The sequence below is a fragment of the Galeopterus variegatus genome, unplaced genomic scaffold (assembly GCF_000696425.1).
Source record: "Galeopterus variegatus unplaced genomic scaffold, G_variegatus-3.0.2 Scaffold133, whole genome shotgun sequence".
In the NCBI taxonomy this organism is placed as follows: Eukaryota; Metazoa; Chordata; class Mammalia; order Dermoptera; family Cynocephalidae; genus Galeopterus; species Galeopterus variegatus.
Window position 1 is genome coordinate 292,873 of NW_007726244.1, and position 12,290 is coordinate 305,162.

The 12,290-nt window shown below is 56.9% G+C and overlaps 1 protein-coding gene across 1 annotated transcript in view; it reads left to right on the forward strand.

Annotated features, from left to right (window-relative positions):
- CUEDC1 (CUE domain containing 1) overlaps window positions 1–10,330 on the forward strand; it is a gene marked incomplete at its 5' end in the record, with an annotated part of 19,709 nt that extends 9,379 nt beyond the window's left edge. Inside the window, 8 exons of the mRNA XM_008588986.1 lie at window positions 1,116–1,242; window positions 1,969–2,161; window positions 3,824–3,857; window positions 4,111–4,199; window positions 5,003–5,093; window positions 5,844–5,902; window positions 6,708–6,778; window positions 9,312–10,330. Of these exons, the coding sequence (XP_008587208.1) occupies window positions 1,116–1,242; window positions 1,969–2,161; window positions 3,824–3,857; window positions 4,111–4,199; window positions 5,003–5,093; window positions 5,844–5,902; window positions 6,708–6,775 (661 nt within the window). The remainder of the gene's footprint in view (window positions 1–1,115; window positions 1,243–1,968; window positions 2,162–3,823; window positions 3,858–4,110; window positions 4,200–5,002; window positions 5,094–5,843; window positions 5,903–6,707; window positions 6,779–9,311) is intronic.
- Window positions 10,331–12,290: the final 1,960 nt, after the last annotated feature.

A 12,290-nucleotide genomic window follows, 5' to 3' on the forward strand; every position in this document is an offset into this window, starting at 1 on the left:
CCCCTTCCCCCGCCGGCCGCCCGCCCGCCCGCCCAAAATAGAAAGGAAAGGAAGTTATTTCCATAGTCAGTGACAGCCCGGAAAAGCTCCCCTCCAGTGAGGGGGCGGCGGGATTCCTGGAGCTGGAGAGCAAATCAAAGCGGGGCCCGAGCCAGAGTGGCCCCCACCGCCCCGCCTCGGCTGCCTTCTCAGTGTGTCATTTCCCTGATTCAGCAGAACACGTGTGCTGCGGTTGCCACGCCGCAGGCTGCCGAGGAGCTGTGGGGAGCTGCTGGCCCGGCTCCAGGCTGCCCTCAGACCCAGGAGCCCGGGGTCGTGCAGGGCGTGTGCCACCGCCACCCGGCCTTGCTGTTGGCCTCTGCCACCGTACAGACCTGCTGCTGCACACCTGCCTAGGAAGGGCGGCCCCTGAGCGCCCCTCAGAACGAGAACCCTTCCACTCGCACGTCTCCATATGCCTTTTCAGAACACTGTTCAGGACACAGTGTCAGGAGGGGTGCCCAAGCACCTTGGCAGGGAGGTAGCATTTTCTAGATGAGGAAACTGAGCCCTAGAGGGGAACAAGGTCTTACCCAAGACCACCTTGCTGGCTGCGGCTGAGTCAGAACTGGAGCCCAACTCTCTCTAGGGATCCTGGCATCCCCACATCCCCCCTCAGCAGCAAACCAGCAAAACAACATGTAGGCAGGCTGGGCTGTTGGCGGCTTATATATCCGTTCATTGGACCTTACCTGTTACTCAGCAGCATGAGCTCTGCCCTGTGCTAGGTGCCAGGGATATAAGCGTGAAAAGATACGATTTCTGCTGTCTTGAGAGGACATTCAGAAACATCTACGGATGAATCCACAACTCCCAACAAACATTAGCACCACAGTAGAGAGTTGTCTAGGTCTGGAGACCTGTGAGGGCACTGAGAGGCTGGAGAGTGACCTGAGGCTGATCAAGAAGAGTCGCCAGTGATGAGACGGAGTGCTGATGGGACAGTAATGAGATGGCCTTTGTCCTGGAGGGAAGCTCTGGGCAGGATCCGTCCTGCCGAGGACCTAGTGTGATGGGCCTGAGACCTGTGTTCGGACCTGGCTTCTCCTTCATCATTGCCATCTCCCACTCCCCAGGATCGATGTGCTGGGCTCTGGACCCCCTTCAAACCAGAGGCGCTACCGGAACTGGAACCCACCCCTGCTGGGCAACCTCCCCGATGACTTTCTCCGCATCCTGCCCCAGCAGCTGGACAGCATACAGGTAACAGGGCTGCCCCCCACCTTCCACTCCCATCTGCCTGCCTGGCATCTCTCTCTGCCTGCACAATTGGTGCCAGCCAGTTTTACTTCCTGATTTTTAAGCCCAGGCTGAGCTATTTCTGTTTATAGGGAAAGGATGCTGAACCAAAGGCCTCACTTCCTGTCTGGGCCTGCAGGTTTCCTGCTCTACTCAGGGAAGGTGACTGCCTGAGGAGGCTTTCTGGCTGTAGCCACCACCTCAGGCTACAGGGAGATGGGCAAGGGGCAGCCAGTGGCAGAGGGCCAGGGCATCTTCCTTCACTCCCCTGGGAAAGGGCCAGGGCAGCTTCTCCGCCCAGATGTCGGCTTGCCCCAGTGCTCCTGCAGAGGAGGGTCTCACCCTGGGGCTGCTGGTGCAGTGAGAGGTTTGAGTCTGGGCATCCATGTGTACCCCACTGAGCAGTTTGCAAATCCCTTTTCAGAACTATTCAAGTGGTAGATGAAGGGATGAGATGGTCCAAAGTGGGGAGGAAAAATAGTTTTTAAGCCCTTGCTGCTTCCCCAGCAGAGAGGGCTCTGGGCTGTTACATTGGATTTTGGCTGACCATTAGGTTGCAATAGGAGGTGTGGGCCTCAGGGTGGCCTGGAGGGTCCTGGGAAATGGCGTGTGTCTACGCAGATGTGCATGGAGTTTGTGCAACACGTGCCTTGGTGAGTAGGCATTCAACATGCTCGTTCCTCTCCTCAGGGTAATCCTGGGGTTCCCAAGCCTGTGAGTGGAGAGGGAGGCCCGCCTCCCACGGCCGGGCAGGGGACCCGTGACCAGGAGAGCCGCTGGAAGCAGTACCTGGAGGATGAGAGGATCGCGCTCTTCCTGCAGAATGAGGAGTTCATGAAGGAGCTGCAGCGCAACCGCGACTTCCTCCTTGCCCTGGAGAGAGGTGGGCATCAGCGGGGCGCTGCAGTCACTCCTCTGTGGCTGAAGAAGGGCTTTAGCCTTGGGGTTCAGGAGAGCACTGAGCTAGAAGCCAGGGTGCCAGGCACTTTTTGCACTGCAAAGGCACAGCCCCCACCAGGTTATCCTGTGGGAGCCCCAGAATTCTGCCACTGGGGACCTGGGTCACCAACCACTCCTTCTCCCTCCCTGCTGTTCATTCATTCCTCCGTTAAGTAGCTGGAGGGTATCTGCCCTGTGCCAAGCCCTGCCCTAGGTGTTGGAGGAAGAGAAAATTCGAGCTTTGTGTACAAGGTGGTGAGAAGCAAGAATTGCATCAGAAGAGGGTCACCCTCACCCCCCTGCCTTCCCACGTGGGAGCCCTAGCTAAAGGGGGACCAGAGGGTGGGCAGCTGTGTTGTCGTGTTGTTCATCCATTCCTCCGTTAAGTAGCTGGAGAGTATCTGCCCTGTGCCAAGCCCTGCCCTAGGTGTTGGAGGAAGAGAATATTCGAGCTTTGTGTACAAGGTGGTGAGAAGCAAGAATTGCATCAGAAGAGGGTCACCCTCGCCCCCCCGCCTTCCCACGTGGGAGCCCTAGCTAAAGGGGGACCAGAGGGTGGGCAGCTGTGTTGTCGTGATGCAGGAGGCCCCAGTTTCACGCTCTGGACTCTGTGTCTGTGCACGCAGTGGCACAGCTGCCTGCCTCCGAGAAAGGCTCAGCAGCTTTTGCCTGAAACAGACCTTACATCCTTCGGTGGGGTGGGCGTGGGGAGAAGGACGGGGAGCTCAGCTGACCCCAGCTCAGAGAGAGAAAATCCCGTGGAACCGATTCATAAGCAAGGGGCCGGGCCGGGGAGCTTAGGCACCACCAGATGCGCAGTGGGAGTTTTAACAGGAGCCTCTTGTCCTTGATCCTGAATTAACTAGACACTAGGGCTGCGGAGATGGATAATGAGATGGATAAAATGACCCAATGGGGACTTAGCAGGCAAGGTGACTCGGGATTAGCCAAGTTGCAGGATGGAGAGCAGGGACTTTAAAAGTGCAGTGAGAGGCCCGAGTGGGTGCTGAGTGAGCAGGGGGCACTCAGTGGCAGCTGAGCTCTGACTCTAGGACCAGCCCCGTTCTCACTCCTATGCATTGTCTAACAAGGAGATGGATAAAATGACCCAAAGGGGACTTAGCAGGCAAGGTGACTCAGGATTAGCCAAGTTGCAGGATGGAGAGCAGGGACTTTAAAAGTGCAGTAAGAGGCCCGAGTGGGTGCTGAGTGAGCAGGGGGCACTCGGTGGCAGCTGAGCTCTGACTCTAGGACCAGCCCCGTTCTCACTCCTATGCATTGTCTAACAAGCCAGCAACTCTGGCTGGGAGGGAGCAACAGAGGGGCTGGCCCTGGAAGGAAGGAGGGACTTGTGACGGGTGGGCACCAGCCCTGTGCTGTCTCCTCGTTGGACTCCCGCGCCGTGTCAGGACACAGGCAGGCCCGCATGTGCTCGTGACTGTTTAACAGCCGGCTCCTGGTGCAGGGAAGCCCGGTTTCAGCCCCCAGTGTCATTCATGGTGTAAATACTCCCACCACAGATGACTGTTTAACAGCTGGCTCCGGGTGCAGGGAAGCCCGGTTTCAGCCCCCAGTGTCATTCATGGTGTAAATACTCCCACCACAGCTGATATCATGCTACTAGTGCGACTTCATCGAACGTAGAGTTGGTCAGAGAAGTGGACTCTCGGGATCCCATGAGAACCAGCTCCCCAAACACAGCAGATCATGACTGTCCTCAGTTCTACAGAGGAGGAAAGCGAGGCTCAGGGAAAGGAGTGCCCCTAGAACCCCCCGTGTCATCCTCGTCCTCGTTGTAAACTCCCTCCTGGGAGGGAGGACCCCTGCTCTTTGCAGCCTTCCTTGAATGGAAGGACAGGGCTGAAGCAGCCCCCGGGGCCCCACCCTCAGCAGGTGTCTCCCCCTTCCAGGAACCAGTGATGCCAACCCTGCTGTGTCTGAAGATGCCTTATTCAGGGACAAATTGAAACACATGGGAAAATGTGAGTCCAGCGGCTGTCCCCTCCCTTCCTGGCTCTCCTGAGACGAGCCTGTGGCTTTGAGGGAGGGTGGGAGCCACCCAGAAGTTTTCATGCAGCCGACTCTGGTGAACTGAAGTGACATTTTAATCGCAGGCGGCTCCCTCAGCCTTCCTGCCTTACTTCCCTCTACAGCTGAGTCTGGATACAAATGAAGTTTTAAATCCTCTTGAGCCAGCTGTCTACAGAAAGATAACGTGCTGCACAACCCCTCACCCCAGTTTTAGTGGTCACCTTCTGTGTGGCTTGAGGTGGCTTGGCTGGGTGTGACTGTGGGGGCAGGAGACCTTGGGTGCCCCCTTCCCATCCCCCTCGCTTCCCCACCACATGGACCCACAGCCATGGGTGAATGAGACTGTGATCCTTTCAGGCTCCATTTCAGGGAAAATCTGGGATTAGTCATGGAAATCCCAGAACCAGCTCTGGAGGTGGCTGGGGGAGGGGCGGGAAGGCGGCGGTGGCGGGAAAGAAAGCCCAGATGCGTTGCTGTCTGTCGCAACTGGGGAAGGAATACCCGGATCTTGGGCTGCTGGCGGTGCCTGGGCCTGGCTCGCTCTGGTGGCCTGTGCTGCCCCTGCAGGCCGACCTGGGATGGCAGCTTCGCTCCTGAGGTGGCACCCGCGTAGGCGATCCGGGTCACCTCCCCCTCCCTAGCCTCCATGCTGGCCTGCTCCCTGCCCCGCCTCCTGCAGACCTGGACGCAGGCCATCTGGTGCTCTGGCTGTCGAGAGAATGAGAGAGTAGCTCACAGGTGTCTCTGCCCCCAGCCACCCGGAGGAAGCTGTTTGAACTCGCCCGAGCCTTCTCCGAGAAGACCAAAATGAGGAAGTCAAAGCGGAAACACTTGCTGAAGCATCAGTCATATCCTTTCCGGCCTGACACTGGGCGGGGGATGCCAAGGGCGTCCAAGTGAGACCCCTGGCTGGGCTCTGTGGCCTCCCATCCTCTGAGCCAGCAGACCAGGCCACTGCCATCTCTCAGTGCCCATCCTTCACACCAGTGGCCAGGCTTGGGGAGCAGGGCAGTGGCTCCTGTCGTCCTTCTGTAGGCTCAGAAATTGCTCTGCAGCATTTTTTTTTTGGTCTGGAGTAATCTGCATCTTGGGAGAAAAATTGGTTCTTCCATTGAAATCAGCAAAGCTTTCCCTAATTTCTGTAGTTGCGCTGGCCATAGATTTCAAGCATGTTGGCCTTGCCTTCTCACTTTCAGTTCTTTGAGTAGAAACAGGATATTCCAGGGCTGGCCCGTTAGCTCAGTTGGTTAGTGCACAGCCTTATAACTCTGAGGTCACGGTTCGGATCCCCATACTGGCCAGCTGCCAAAAACAAAAGAAACAAGGATTTTCCATATTTTTACCCCAATTCTATCCATGCTCGTCAAACAAGGCCCAGGATATTAGAAGCTGAACAGCCACAGGGGAGCAGGGGAAAAGTTGCTTCTGTCCCCAGAGATGGAAGCAGGGTGAGGGTCATGGTCTGGCTGCTCAGCTGACCCTAAGAAAAGGAGCCTGAGGGGCAGTATTGGGGGTCAGGCGGGTGTGGAGGAGGGGTGGGCAGACCACAACAGTGCCCACCCATCCCAGGACAGTTTTCCTTAATGGCCTGGCAGGCTGGGTCCTGCAGCATCAACAGCCAATCTCCTGGAGGATGTGGAAGGCCATGCTTGTGGTGAGACAGGGAGGGGAGCCTTAAGCCTCAACTTGCCTGTGATCTGTGACTCCCCAAGAGGAGCTTCTGGGTGTTTCAGGGGTGGGCCCAACCTGGGGGCACATCAAAGGCTGGTGGGCAGGTGACCCAAAGAAATGGATCCTTCCCACTTGCTCCATATAGCCTCTCCCTTCCTGCAACCTGTGAATGGGGGGGGGGGCCCTAGTCCCACCTTCACCTAGATTTCAACCTGTATGTAGCACAAAGTACCAGGTACTATTTCTGTGAAATATTCTCTGGGGTGTGAGGGGGCACAAAGGCCTACCTATGTGAAGGGGCCTCAACTTGAGAGCCAGGTGCTGGGCAGCTCCAGTTTGTGAACCCAGAGACTTTTCAACTTTTACTCAGTCCCTTCTGAATGCCACATGGGCCAGAAGACCCTACCTTGACCCTACCAGGCCGAAAGCTAAACCCTGATCCTCATGCTACAGGCAAGAGGGGCCCTTCAAGGGTCAGGAGACATCCAGAAACAAGGACTAGCAAGGCCTTGGTGGTCATCTGGATAGTCCAACTTCCCCAACCCATTTTATAGATGAGGAAAGAGAGGCCCAAAGAGGAGGAAAGAATTTGTCCAAGGTCTCAGAGGTCAGTGATGGAACCAGGCCAGCTCTCATCAGACCCATGCATCGCCCACCTGGGGATCAATAGGTGTCCCATTCAATGAAGGTGGCAGAGAGTCGGGTCAGCTCTGTTGCCCACTCTGGTGGACACGTCTGAGCAAGGCCTTGCAGGGTGGAGAATGAGGCTGTGTCCCTGTGCTTTTCAGATGAAGACTTCCGGGCAAGGCGGCAGGAGGCACCCAAGGCGGAGGAAGCCCTAAGAGAAGGACAGTAGGAGGTAAGGCCTGGAGCCACTGCTGTCCAGGGACTGCCCAAGGCTGAGGCCTGTCACACCCCACACCCCATTGTCTTCCCAAGTGTCCGGAGGTGCTGGGTTCCGGCAACTGGGTAGTACAGGTCCTGGGTCTCTTCCCTCATAGTTGTGGTAGGGGACATTGCCTTCTGCATGGGAACTAGTCTTTTGCATTTCTTTTATTTGGTTATTTAGTCAGTTGACAAAAGATAATCATACCTTCCTATGACAGATGTTGGGAACAGGAAAACAAAATCAGCTTTTGACCTTGAACAGTTTACAGCCCAGTTGAGGAGACAGTCCAGGACACACATGGCACTCTGAGAGCACAACTGAGGAAGAATTGAGGTGGCCTAAACCTGGCCATGCACACACAGAACTCTCTCCAGTCCCCTGCTTGGGTTGGGTAGTCTGGGATCTGCCACAACCAGATGAGGAAAAGGCCCCTCCCGAGGTAGCTGTTTCTGGCTAGAAGCTGGGCCTGTATGCTGCTTTTCCTCATCTCTCCCTGTGCACCCCTCTGGGGGAGGGACAGGGAATGTCAGGGCTTCCTGCAAGACCTGCCCCTCTTCCAGCCCCTCTCCCTCCGTTGGAAAGCTGCCTGCCTGCCCTTCCCCCAGCCCCTGTCCTGGTCCCAGCCATCAGCATCTACCAGGATATCTTGACCCGTTGATGTGGCAGGCAGTGGCAGGTCGTAGTGAAGGTGAGATAAACCAGGGTGCAAAGGACAGCCAGGAAAAAGTAAATACAAGTGCCCTCACCTCCGCTTGGGCAGCTGATCCTCCCAACCCTCTGGTTGACTCCTGACCACATCCCTCATCAGGGCTTCCAGCCCCTGCCATTCTCCCCAGGATTTCTTCACCCACAGAGCTGCACCCCCGCTTCTCTGAAATGCCCAAAGAAAGCCAGCCAGGGAAACAAACGTCCGCTCCCACTGGACAGTGCTGCCATCTCCCACCATCTTCTCCATCCCACTCGTCCCCAGGAAAACAGGACCTGTCCAAAGCCACCCCTGCATTGGAACCTTGCTCACTTGCTTATGATTTCTCTCCTGAGCTTCCAGCTTTCCCCTTTCTAGCTCCTGCCTCGCGTTTACATCCTCCTCCTCCTCCCTATCTTAAAAACCCAGGGGCTCAGTTGGTTAGAGCACAGCCTTATAACACCAAGGTCACAGGTTCAGATTCCCATACTGGCCCCACCAAAACACAAAAATACCAAAAAAAAAAAAAAAAAAAAAAATATCCTGGGTGCTCAATATTTTCCTTCATCACCAAACTTAAAAAGCAGCACCTCCTTCCCCCACTGCAGGCTGGCAGCCCCTCTCGCTACCTCTGGATTGACTCAAGGAGGTCTCCTGCCAGCTCCAGGGCTGTATCCTATTCTGCATTCTCCTGGTGCTCTTTCACACACAATGCCCATTGTCTTTTCTGAAACTGCTCTCCCTGGGCTCGGGTGACCCCAGGAATCTTCTGGGCCTCTGCTGGGCCTCTGCTGCTCCTGCTCCTCCTGCTCCCTGAATATCCGCTCTCCCTGTGGCTGTCTCTGACCTCTTCACAGTCTTCTTGCTCCCCACTCTCTGGCACTGCCTCTTTCACCTCCTTTACAGCGCCAGCATGCTGCTGTGCAGTTGGCTACAGAATCTGAATCTCCATTGCAGTCAGTCCTCCACCGCTGCTCTGTACCCCCAGCTGCACCCATGATTGTCTTTCCACCCCTGTCATCTCACTGAAAGCCAGGCAGTCTCTCCTCCCGATGTCCCCATTTCACTCCTTCCACCATCGCCCTGATAGATTCTCAACACCTAGCCAGTAGCCCTAGTCTCTTCACTGCCCCTACTCTGTTCATCCCATCACACAACACCACTTTTGTTCCATTTCTCCCTTGCTCTTTGAATGGATCTTTTTTTTTTTTTTCTAAAAAGATGACCGGTAAGGGGATCTCAACCCTTGACTTGGTGTTGTCAGCACCACGCTCAGCCAGTGAGCGAACCGGCCATCCCTATATAGGATCCGAACCCGGGGCCTTGGTGTTATCAGCACCGCACTCTCCCGAGTGAGCCACGGGCCGGCCCTTGAGTGGATCTTCTGAGTTAAGTGTTATGAACTCCTTAGCCTGGGGCCCACCAAATTCTGTCCCCAGTTTACTTTTCTGCCCCTACAGGTCTCCTTGGTCTAGCTCCTCTGAGCTGCTACCATGTCAGCGAATGGGCCAGGCACTTTCCCACCACCAAGACCTTCCCCGACACCTGCTTCCCACCTGGAAGCGTGGCGTGCCATGCCCCCACTCTAGCTCCAGCTGCCACAGTCCCTGCAGTTCTGCAAGTGGGAACATTTCTAGGAGTTTGGATGGGGGAGATGACCCCAGGCAGAGCTCCAAGGAGGATCTAGAGTCTCTGGAGAGAAGAGGGGACTCTTGTCTTTGGTATCTTCTGCCCAAAACTCTCTCCAGGAACCAGTGGCCAGGAAAGACCATTGAGCTCCTTTGAAAAAGACTTTTCCCCTCCCTTTTCCCCTACCAGATGCCAGCAGCTCCTCCTTGCCGGAGATGATCTGACCCAGTGGGAGCAGCCGGAGGGCAACACTGGTCCCCAGCTGAAGGGCCCAGCTGCAGCCGGACTGATGGTGCTTGCATACTATGGCCCAGTGGTTCTCCGGTCACAGTCCAGCCCAGCCACTGCCACTTTCCAAGGGACTTAGAACTTTGGAGTTGCCATCCTGTGATTGGAGGAAGGCTCTGGGGCCCCTAGAAGGCAGCAGCCAGTCACGACCCCTTTTGTAGCCAGGCTTTTCTATGGTCAATGAGTGGAATGCAGGAACCACCAACCCTGGAGTACGGGAAAGGGCAGAATGACCCTACCAGAGGCTCTTTGCCCTAAAGGTGGAGCTCCTGCCTCCCTCCCTTTCCCATTTCTCCTGCCGGGCCACAGACCCCACCTGATCCCCTATGTCCATCCCCAGGTTCCTCTGGGTACCTCGTGCTTTCTTCCCGTGGCCTGCTGCATCTCGGCCTTTCCTGTGGCTACTGACCCTCTGCACAACCCCTGCACACAACTCCTGGTGGGAGAGCCCTGGGCAGCCACTCGGGCACCCTCCAAGGAGTGATGGGGCACTGCAGAGAGGTATCTACTGCCTGCCTGGGCTCATCGGGCTGCTTCTGTTAGGGGCTGGCATGGGCCTCCAGCAGCCTTTCCTACACCCAGCAGGGATGGGGAGGGTGGCTACCCCGGAGCTGGAGGATTCTGGCTAGGCAGGCCTTTACTTTGGCAGAAGACAACAGCCAGTTCTGGAGTCACACCACCATGGGAGATCACAGGGGCTCTGACTCCCCAGCCGGACTAGAAGTCCTGCTGTCCTCCAAGGGTGGGCAGCGACAGGTTCCAGAGTGACCCCTGGAGAAGGTCGCAGACCTGAAGAGCAAGATATAGAGGCTGCTGGCCTGGTGGGAGCGCCTAGGGCAGAAGCACTTGCCAGGTTCCCCTTGCAAAGAGCGAGAAGATGATTTGAGGAAAACTCTGATTCTACAAATGCTTACCGGCACCAACCATTGCCTAGGGGAGGGAGGCTGCTCCGGTCTATCCAGCCCCTCCCTCGACACGGGAAAGAGCTGACCTTTCCAGAGAGCTTGGAAGCCCTGGGCAGGCACGAGGCTTCGGGGCTCCTGGGGCGCGGGTTTGGGAGGTTGGGGGTGGGATTCTATTCTTGGCAGGGCCCTGGTGGCCGCAAGTGGCCACGAGATAATGAGCGCGTGGCGGAGGCGAGAGGGCGATCGCACCTCGTCCCGCCCTCCGCAGCGGCGACTCCGGGCGGGCGGCCGAGCTTCCCCTCGCTAGGAGAGCGGCGGCCGCGGGAGGGGCCGGGACGCGCCGCCGCAGAGCGTGACCAAGTTTGGAAGCGCGCGCGGTGCCCGGGACGCTGGCGCGGGGACGCCTGCGGAGGAGGGGCGGGCCGCCCGCCCTCCACTGCTCCCCGTTGCCAGGCCTGTGGCACCTGCAGGGAGAGGTCCCCAAGAAGTCCCCCGGGCCATCAGCCTGGGCTCCAGATGGGTCTGACCCCGAGGGGCAGGGGAGGGGGCTCTGGGCTGTGGCCCTGACCTCTCCCCGCTCCCGGACCCGGCGCATGGTGGGGGAAACCCCAACCCCACCTCTCTGTGTGTTGCTTTGTTATTTTTCTCCCCTCCGATGTGTGGGTTTTTTCTTGGAGCTGTTTCATAGGAATTCCTGTAATAAAAACTTGGTGTTCTCTTGGTGCTCATGTGGCCGGCGGCGTGGGCTGGACCTTTCTCTTTCTCCCTCCTCCCCGCCCAGGGTAGGGTTTGCATCTAGAGCCCCAGTGCACGGCCGTGGGCCACCTGCCTCGCTCGCCTCCATTAACGCAGCCTATCTAGGGCCTAAAAGACTCAGCCCAGTCTCCCCACTGCCCTCATGAGGTGACACCTGCTACCTGACGCGCAACCCTGCCGACCTGCTGGCTTGGCGCTTTCGCCTTACTGTTGGCACCGGGGAAATAAACCGCTTGCTGACAGGCAAAGGAAACACCATCGGGAAAGCCAGTCTTGGAAAGCTCCAGACAGTCACCTCCCTAAATAGACAGAAAGCTTCTGGATTAAGTAACTGCCGGACTGGATGCAGCAGGGATGTGCAATCTCAGACTTCAAAGGGAACACAGAGATCTCCCAGTTCATATATCCCTAGCTTCTCCCTACTCCCCAGCACAGCTGGACTTCCCTCCACAGACACAGGGAGCTCACTGCCAAAAGAGGAAGGCGATGCTATTTCCGGACAGGACGGTTCTCAAGGTTAAAAAGATTTTCCTTATGTCGACCCAAAGGCTTCCTTGTGGCTTCCAACCACACATCTTGTTCCCCAGCTCTGGGTCACTGGGGCCAAGGCTGTCCCTCTTCTCCCCGATGTCCTGTTTGAGTTGAGTGATTCAACCTTTTCTCTTCCTGTTCCTCCTACCCTCCCTACAAAGAGGTTCCCCCAACCCCAGTCAGACCCAGGTGGCACACCTGTGACAGCTGGTGATGCTCCATGCTTGCAATGGAGATGATCCTCCAGACCTGGCTCTGCACGTTGTTTACTGATTGCTGTGGACCAGCGTAATCCCTGGGGCACAGCACCAGCACGCATGGGAACTTGTTAGAAATTCCAGGTCTCAACCCCACCCCAGACCTCCTGAGTCAGAAACGTGAGGTATGCAGTCCAGCAATCTGCGATTCTGATGCACACTAAAGTTTGGGAGCTGTGGTACTAGACCAGTACCTAGTACTGGCTGCACAGAACTACCTGAATAGGTTTTTTAAAAAATCCCGGGGGCTGGCTGGTTATCTTGGTTTGAGTGTGATGCTGATAACACCAAGGTTCAGGGTTTGATCCCTATACCAACCAGCCACAGAAACAAACAACCCCCCCCCCCCCCCACCCCCCACTCCTCCACCCCACCCACCCCACTCCCCCCCACCCTTCCCCCCCACCACCCCACCCTCACCCAACACACCC